Raw genomic sequence first — 10194 nt, forward strand, 5'->3', positions numbered from 1 at the left:
ATAAGTTAATTTTGGATTTAATTTATAAGTATATAAAATCTTAATATTATAAAAAGTTAATATCAAATCAATAATAATATAAATCGAATAATTGAAAGATTTTTAAAAGTAATTAGTTTTTGATTTAAAATTTATATTTTTTAAAATAGTAATATATTATAATATAAAATGTAATATAAAATTTATATTTAAAAAAAGGAATAAAGTTTATTTGTTATAATAAAATATTGAAATCAAAAGATTAAATAATAAATTCGATTATAGGGAATTAAAATTATTCAAAATTGATAAGGTAATAAAAACAATTAATTATTGATTGAAATTATTAAATATAATAAATATTTATTTAATATTTTATATATTTTTATTTGAATTAATATTATTAGAAGTGTTAAATATATTATTTATAAAAATTGAATTAGTTAATTCAAATATTATATATAATATTGAAATAATATTAAATTGTAAATATGTTAGAAATAAAATTAAATATTTGATTAAATAATTAGATTATTTATATTTAAAAAATATTTAAAAAATTTAAAGAAAATCTTAATTATTTTAAAAAGTTATGGGTATTTTATTTAAAGTATTTATATTTATTAATAAAACTTTAAAATCTGTTTTGGATAATTTAGGTAAAAAAGGATTAAAAAAATTGAAGAAAAAAAAATTAATAAAAGTAGATATAATATTAATATTTATTGTTTTTTTTTAATATATTTTTTTTTAATCTTTTTCTTTTTTAATCTTTTTTTTTTTTTATTTCTATTAATTTATTAAAAGTTTATAAATTATAATAAAGTATTTTAGATTTATATTTTAATAGGAAATATTTTTATTTTTACAATTATAAGATTTTAATTATAATCTTTTTTTCTTTTTAATTCAATCTTTTTTTTTATTAGAATAAATTCTTTTAATCATTTTTAGATAGATTTTGAATATTATATTTTTTATTATTATAAATATATTTATTATATTATAAAGAATTAAAAGATGAAATAATATATTTGTAATTAGTGTGTTTGTATAATAAATATAAAAATATTTCGAAATCTTTTTATTTAATAAAATAAGTAAAATAGATTTGTTTTTTTTTTATTAATATTTAAAGAAAATATAATGAAAAAAAGAAATATTATAATTATTAAAATATACAAAAAGGAAAATATATTAATATAAATATTTGAAATAAATATTAAACTAAAAAGGAGATAATATTATAATGGATTAATAATAAGCTATAGAATCACTAATATATAGGTTATAATAATATTATAGATTTCAACGATTCAGCTATAATATATCAAAAGATATTAGGTATTTAAGGAAAGTTTTAAATATATATATAATATTAATTATAGGATATCCTAAAAGTATAGGATATAGTTTCTAGAATAAAATAATAGATTTTAGGAAATATTGAATATAACTTTACAAACTTTTTGTAAAGTTATATTAATAAGATTTTAGGAGATTAATTCTAGAATAAAACAATAAATTAGAATATTAAGAATTATGGGATTAATGTTTTGTAATAAATAGTTTAGAAATAATAGTATTTTAGAAACGATCGATTGTTTCAATTATTCAAGTGAAATGAAGATTTATATAAAGAAATAGATTTCATTATAATATAGAGTTTTGTATTTAAGAATAATCATTAGTTTTATTATTATAATTATAAGAATTGTAATTAGTTATAATCTTATTGAATACCTATTTGAAGTTTAGTTTAAATCATTTTGAAAGATCTCTAAACACTTCCACATAACCCTAGAGGCAGTTCCTATAATATATATACTTTCGACCCACGATAATATGAAGTAATAAGGTGTTAGGAGTTAGGAATAATATTAATATAAAAAAGTTATTATTAAATCAGAAATTTTTTTAGAATTATAAAAATATAAATAGATAAATATAAAAGATTTTAAAAACTTTAAATTTGAATTAATATTAGATAAAATGTTAATATTAAATAATGTTAGGAGTAATCCACTTTCCTATTGACCTATAAAAGTATAAAGTATTCTAGATACTTCTGAAATAGTAAATCTATTATATATATCCAATCAAGTAATCGCTCCTTGATATTCACTTCCGTTTTGTATAGATCCATCTGGTATATACCAATTAGAAAGGAGCTAGCAATTCTATAAATATAGGATTCTATAAATATAGAATGTTAAAAGTGTAATAGTTATAATTGAATCAATTATTGAGATTGAATTCAAAATATGATTATTTTTGTTCAAATTCATATAAATAAGAATCTTAGAATAAGGCATTCTTATATTTGAAATATAATATCAGAAGTGATCTACTTTCTTATTGATTTACAAAAGTGTGAAGTATTTCAGATACTTTTGGAATAGTGAATCTACTATATATACTCAATCAGGTGATCGCTCCCTGACAGGTAACGTAGTTTATCAGTGCGTGCACTATATCAGTATGTGCACCACTCATTTTATATACAAAACTCGTCTGTGTATAACTGTGCACTTTCTTTATTTATAGATTAAAATTTCTCAAAATTTAATATAAAATATTTGATTATATATGAATTATAAAAATCTAATTAATTTCAAGAAAAACTTAGTTTATAAAGTAGTTATTATAGAAATAATTATATTGTAATGAAAATCGTAACAATTTTTACTTTTTCTGAGATTTAATAGGAATATTTGTATAAAAAGTAGATTTCTAAAAATCTATTTTCATATAATTATTTAAAATTCTTTTTTTTTCTAAAATAATAATTAGTTATTAAAATAAGAATATTAAAAAATGTTTAATTTTGGTGTATTTTGAAATGATGCACATACTGATATAATGTACGCACTGATAAACTACGTTATATAGGAGTTAGGTATTAGGTTATTAGAATGTTAAATAATAGGGTATTAGGTATTTTGTAGATTGGAAATATGAAATATATAATTTTTATAATTTTTATAATTTTGAGATTTTCTATTTTTCTAATAGTAAAGGTATTTCGGAGGTTAGAAATATAAAATATATAATTTTTATAATTTTGAAGATTTTAAAGAATATAATTATTTTGTAAGTTTGAATTATAAAATATTTACTTTTAATAGAGTAAATTTTTTTAATATATTAAATTAATTTCATATTCAGTATTTTAAGCGAAAAAAGAGTGTTAAGACTTTTTAATTCTAATTCTGATTTCGCTATAATAATAAAAACCCTTTTGAATTTATATTAAGAATATATTTAATAATAATATCTTCTTTTAATTTTATAAGATTATAACAATTCGTTCGAATTTCGATATAGAAGAATAGATTATTCATTTTGTAATTGAGTATTGTATATAATAAATTATATAGTTTGATAACTCTTAGAATAACAAATTTTTTTTTTTTTGAATAATCTTAATGATTCAAAATATTCAAACTTTTTTATTATTTGATTACATTTCAATTGATTAATAAAATGCATATTGAAAAAGAAAGGTATAAATTGAGATGAAAGTGATTTATTCGGTGATATGATTTACTCAGTGATAAATCGTATTAATCTAATCCCTACTATAATTAATCTTCAATCAATCAATCCTATAATATCACTATTATTATATAATATTGTTACGAAAATTAATCTCTCGCGAGCCTCTTTATATCGATATTACGAAAAACATATCACTATATTAATATATAGAGGAATGTCACTATAATCACTAAAAAATCAGTGAAAAACATCACTAGAAAAATATAAATTTCGCAGGGATTATGTCACAAAACATCACGATGTGCGGTGAGCAGGGGCTAGAACTCTTATATTAAGATTATTCGGTCCCGAGAGAATGATAAAGTATAACATCTACAGAGTATCCTAACATGAAGACTGAATATAGGGTAAAGGTTAGCCCAGAGTGTAAAAGAAAAAATTGATTTTTTTTTGATACTATTGGATTCGTCTTAATTTGAGGATTATAATGATAATAATTATTTCATTGTCAAAAAGTTGTAGCAAAAGTTATAGTTGATTAAAGGTAGGATTCGTAGTATTGTAGATCCGATTCGGCAAAAAGTCAGATACTGCCGATTGTCATACCGCCTTTCCCGATTAGGATTATTTCTGACACAACTAATCATCGCTCAAAACACACATTCCATCTCGATTAAAAATACAAAAACCTAATACCTAGTATTCAGCTATGTAGAACAACTATCATTTTGAATTTCAAAATCGAAAACCAATGTTGAGTGAAGTTGTAGCTGATTCAAGTTAACCCTTAGAGTTGGTGAAGGTCAGCTGACCCACCTTCCCGATTAGGATTATTTCTGACACAATACCACATCACTCAAAACACACATTCTACATTCATTAAAAATATAGAAACTTGATACCTAGTATATAAATATTTAGAACTATTATTGGTTTTAATTACAAAATCAGAGATTAATAATAAAAGAAGTTGTAATTGATTCAAGTTAATCCTAAGAATTGGTGAAGGTCAGCTGACCCACCTTCCCGATTAGTATTTATTTCTGACGCAACACCACATCACTCAAAACACACATTCTATGCCTATTAAAAATACGAAAACCTAATAATTCGTTTTCAGATCCTTAGATCTAACATCATAATTCATAATAGTATATAAGAAAAATCGTGAATGAAGTTGTGATGAATATAAATTAACCTCAAGGTATTGGATTCTATCAATAAAAGCATCAGTTGTTTATCGGCCTTACTAATCAGGTTTTTTTCTTCAAATATTATCAATATTTCATAACATTACGATATCTACTTCAATTGGCAATCAGTCTACAGCTCTATAATGCCATCTCATAGGAACCTTGGACGACCGAGAAAGTATGCTAATGCTGAGGAAGCTAGAAAAGCGAATAATATCAACAATCGCCTTCGTGCAAGAAAGAAAAAACTTCAATCCTCAGATTCAAATGAGTTTGTTGTATATCAATCCTCTTCTTTTACCAATATCTTTGCAAATAATTCTTCTCCATATATTCGCCCGAGCACTGGACTCCTAATGGCAATTCCATTATCTCAAGATCAAATCCTCGAAGCTGAAAATGTTTGTGAGAGTAATGGTTTAGAGAGCTTGCAACCCGCTCTCCCAGCACAGAGTCAATCACCCTCGATCCACAACTATAAAGAGATCGATATCCAAAAGAACGAAATGAACAATCAAGAGATCAATCTTGCAGAAGAGGAATGTGATACAAATATTGCAAAGATTCTGATGGAATTGCAGTCAGCTCATACAACCTGCACAATGAAGGGGCCGGAAACGAGTGTAGTATCAAAGTAAATGATACTGTATCAAGCTGTAGATACCAAATCCAGTTGTGGATACCAAATCAGAATCGCGCTAAACCTTATTGGCATTTTTTCATCGAGTTTTTCTTTTAATGTATACATTAAACCAATCCTAAGATTATTTTCATTATATCGACTGCAACAATGGATTCAAATTCAATCAAGAAAAGTCGTGGCAGACCACGAAAATTTACACAAGAAGAAGCTGCAGCTTCTAAAAGAAACAGCAATCGATATGCTCAACAACGGCGGCGTCACCCACGCATTGCTGCCGGTCCATCCGATTTCATTGCTTACGAACCCCCTCTATCAGATGTACCAGTCAATACACCTCCTAGCGGACTTCGACTCAGCCCTGATATCCCAATACCTTTAGACGACGATTCATCAATTGAAAATCCTTCGAACATACAATCGAACCCTCCTTTATCGACATCCTCTCCAATCGAATTGACTACTGAACTTGAAGAACAAATGAGACATATTCGACTTGAAGAAGAAGAAGCGGACAAAGAGCGTGTTGAATATGAAACTGCAATCTCCGAAAAGATGAAGGAAACGAGTCTTGCAATTGATTCAAATGAAACAGTGATACAATCGGTGAATACGATCAATACAATACAGGAAACAAGAGTGGGGGATCCAAGTGAGGACCGAACATTGGATAATGATAGCACTCCTGTATCAAATTCCCGTCACCCATCAGTGAGCATTCAAGGGTCTGTAGATAATCCTATACTACTATCAAGCCCTATTCAATCTCGATCACCTTCTTTCCAATTATTCAATCAAAGCCGAAGTCAGCAAAGCAGTAGTACAGGAAGAAACCGATTCTCTGTGCAAAGTAATCTCGAGGCTTGGTTAACACCTTCACTACATCCAACCTCTAGGATTCAGAATACAACTCCAACTCCAAGCTTACCACAACATACCACAAATACTTCGTCTTCAAGCCACTCCCCGATTGAGAGTGTACCTTCTTCGACACCTTCCGAATCTGTGATACCATCAACGCCAGCCTTTATCAATCCTGAATTTGCTCCTTCTTCCGCCTCAACCGGAAGCCCCTCCCCAGCACCATCCGCTCCCTCAACGCCCATAAAGCGTACAGCTCTCAAATTAGCCAAGCAACTCCGTAACTTCCAAGGCTGTACCCACGAGCAACATGAGACGGCTGAACAACTTCACCGCGAGCATCACCAAGAACCTGATATCCACTCGGAATGTTCGTCCTTACAAGATATCACCACCCTCCTCAAAGGGGATTATCCTGGTGGAGTTCCTCTGCCTGATGTTTTGAGCAATCACAAATTGCTCCAGGCAGGAGATTACAATTTCCAGGATTTTCAAGCAGCATTTGAAGGTGTGAGTACTACAGCCGCTCTTGAAGATGACGGCACACGAAATGAGAACTTGCCCAAGAACTTGTGTTTGTCACAACACCACCTTACCAGCAAGAAGAATCGTGAAGCCAAGGTGACATACGATATCGATAGCATTTGCTGTTTTCCCACCAGCTTAGGCTTTGCGAAACGTGGCATACACTGGTTGCCTAAAGCTCACTCTATCCTCAATCTCACGGCTGATATTCACTTTGCCTTGAAGATACCTACTTACAACAATCGTGGTATATTAATAGAAAGAGCTACTCCACTTCACAAAATCCCTCACTATTGCTTTGGTAATGCAATTGGGATGGAATCATTACTAATCTTTATCTTCTTCCCTGCCTTACACCTCGAGAGTAATTATCAACACACTTCCTACTTGAGTAATGAGGACAATGAACTCTTCTTTGATGCCATCGTTAGCCCCGCTCTCAATCGGGTTATCCAATCCTCCAATATCATACAGCATTATCCTGCATCCGCTAGGATTTCGCAATTGGATGCTATGGCTATTTCGACCGAGGGCCTGCGACGAAAAGAATCTTCGAGGGAACAGTTGGTCAAGCACACTATACAACCTCAATATCTTGATCGACTCTGGGATGCTATTGTTCAAAGTATTGAAGATAACCCCGGCTTCCATCGATTTCGAGGCGCTACTCTATTCGCTCATTCCAAGAATATCAAGTTGGAATTCATGAATGCTAGCCTGACGAAAGTATATGATGACTGGCATTCCAAGTGGGTTGCTACAACTGATACTCAATTCTACAACCCGGATCGTACATTTGTAGACCTTGCCAAACAGGTAACATCTCAAGATACTGCCTTGCCATTTGATCACATTCTTACCCATCACGAAGCCGAGGTATTCTTGTGGAAGAAGTGTTGTCTTGAAGCGTATGCCAAGAGTCGAGTGGTTCTTGAGGCTGACGGTAGTCCCGCGAGGGGCAATCCCAAACGAACTGTATACCCTTGGGCCACCATGCGGGACACAATAGGTCAAACTCTTTTTGCTGTCCCACATAGTCAAGAGAATATGGATGGATTAATCTATTCTCAATTTTATGGCTTAATCAAGACGCCTTTCGACTCATCCAAGGTATACGTTTTTGACAATGATTCGGTGGAGAATCTGGCTCTCGACCCTGGATACATTCGAGCTCTTCAACAAGCCGGTGGCGGTATTACTTTCTCTAAGGCTGTCGCTGAGTTTGGTTACCAGCACAGCAAGAAGCGGGCTCACGCGAACCTGGTAGACAATCGTGCAAAGTCGTATGGGATTCGAGAAGAGCATCGCATCTCCCAAACCATGATGGAAGAGATCTACCAGCAGTGGCAACAGTGGGATCAATACGATGATGAACATAATATCAATCGACCTCACCTCCCGTATTATATCATCCCTACCAAGGGTGCCCTCGATTTCCTCGCGGCTCAGATCAACAAATATTGCTTCCTCTTCGAACACATCCTTTCCCACACCGGCAAAACATATTCGCTACCCGAAACCACGGTAATGATAACTGCACTCCGAGCTCTCCGATTCAGCTACGGTAGCAACTTACTTCAACAAGAGTCTCTGCTGTATAAGGATCGCTGGGAGCATATGCGTGATTCGAGATTGATTGTCAAAGAAGGATTGGGGATGCAGGATACGATGGAGCGGTGTGGCTTAGGATGGTTCCTGCCGAAGTTCAATTGGGCCACTTGTCGTCTTGCACCACCACATGGAGATAATATCCTCGTTGGGAGTGCTCTAGTGCATAAGGAGTATAAGAGAAGGTGGCGTGCAGTCAAGGATCTTCGAGATGTCTATATACGCTTCAATCAGGCGGCGTCGTGGTACGATCGATACAATATGAGTCGCAACAGTGTGTTATACCATAAGTGGTTGAATTATCTGTTCGCTTTGAATCTTGAGCAATTCAATACCGATATCTGGAAGGAAATGCTCAAATCCCACAAACACTCTCCGGAATTATCACCCCTTGCCTTCCAATCGCAAGGAAATCTTCGATTTTGTTACACAGGTATGAAACGATTGTTCCAAGTCGATGGGGTTGTGACACCTCCTCACTTCGTAACGGGAAACAAGATGCGTTACAATAAAGTTAATGAACTGCTTGATTTCTTGTTCTCGTGGGGAGATAATAAAGAACGTCGTGGTTGGACTCACAAGCCATATCGGATCATTTTACAAAGAACTTTTGAACTAATCGAGCGACGACGCCCAGGAGATGGGGAAGCAGAGTCTTGGTTGAAAGAGTTTTTGTATCTCGTACGACTGACGCATTGGGTCCTCCCTTACCCAACGCATTTAAATCTTATTGCATCAACGAAGACGAATCATCATGCAGGTCTCAAGAGACGAATGATGTGGTTCTCATCCGTTTATGCTAACCCTGAAAAAGTCGAGCTTCCTCTTAGGGTTCATCCGCAGACCCTTCACGATATCCTATGGCGTGCATCACGGGTGAAATTTGGGTCTGATAGAGATAATCTATGGGAAGCTAATGATCTTATCTTGGCATGCGATAGACAAGGGATAGATTTGTATGAATCAAAGAAATCTTCTCAGTTTTGGGTGGTAGGGAAGCATAGTATTGGATCGAAGGGTTATGTACCGAGGTGGGAGAGGGGGGCGCCACCAAGATTGAAGATGATGGAGGATATTCATCAAAAAAGCTTGGATGAATTAGAGGAATTGATGGCTGCTCTTAGGGTTAAGTATGCTCATTGCGATATTCGAGATGATGAAGGTGACAATAGTTTTGATGATGATTCTGAATTGGATATTGATGATGATGATAATGATAATGATAATGAAATAGCTACATTTCTTTGTAAATATGATGGTGATAGGGCTAGAAATAGCACTGGCAGTGTCTTTACACCATCAAGTAGTGTATTATAGAATAGTGTTGAAAAATCCACCTTTGAAATCATCAATATATTTATGGGAATAAGGGTTTTTAAGAAATTTGAAAAAAGCAATTAATAAAAAATCAATTGAATTTTATTTATTCTAAGTTTGAATATTATAATGGAATCAGGGTTAGAATTAAAAAGCCTTAACACCCTTTTCTCACTTAAATTACCGAATATAAAATGGATCGAGCGTATTGATATTTATTAACCCCATTAAAAAAAAAATTTCACAACTCGGGCTTGCGAAATAATTGGATTGAAGACTTTCCACCTGCCGCGTGCAAATCTGGCCCAATCTCAGTTCAAGTTTTGATGCAACAGACTTCGTATCATCGCGGGCCCAAGGTCACTCACTGCAATCCAACAAAGAACAATTCCAATTCCCATTTCAGAGGGGTCCCTCCCAAGCTCACTTTTGAAACGGAGTTTCTCCCCTACCCTTTGACGGATATGGATCGCATTATGAAAACAAAGTGGGTTGCAAAATTAGACCGCCCTTAATAAAATTTTCAATAGGATTTCGGGACAGATTTTGAAAAAAAAAAAAATGGTAAAA

The 10194-nt window shown here is 32.0% G+C and overlaps 1 protein-coding gene across 1 annotated transcript; it reads left to right on the forward strand.

The window, feature by feature from the left end:
* Positions 1 to 4576: 4576 nt before the first annotated feature.
* BCIN_01g11560 (hypothetical protein) lies at positions 4577 to 9688 on the forward strand. The gene has a single exon (XM_024690996.1). It carries the CDS (start codon positions 5464 to 5466, stop codon positions 9622 to 9624), a length of 4161 nt encoding a protein of 1386 aa, XP_024546766.1. The 5' UTR covers positions 4577 to 5463; the 3' UTR covers positions 9625 to 9688.
* The last annotated feature ends 506 nt before the right edge of the window (positions 9689 to 10194 follow it).

Source organism: Botrytis cinerea, chromosome 1 (genome assembly GCF_000143535.2).
Source record: "Botrytis cinerea B05.10 chromosome 1, complete sequence".
NCBI lineage: Eukaryota > Fungi > Ascomycota > Leotiomycetes > Helotiales > Sclerotiniaceae > Botrytis > Botrytis cinerea.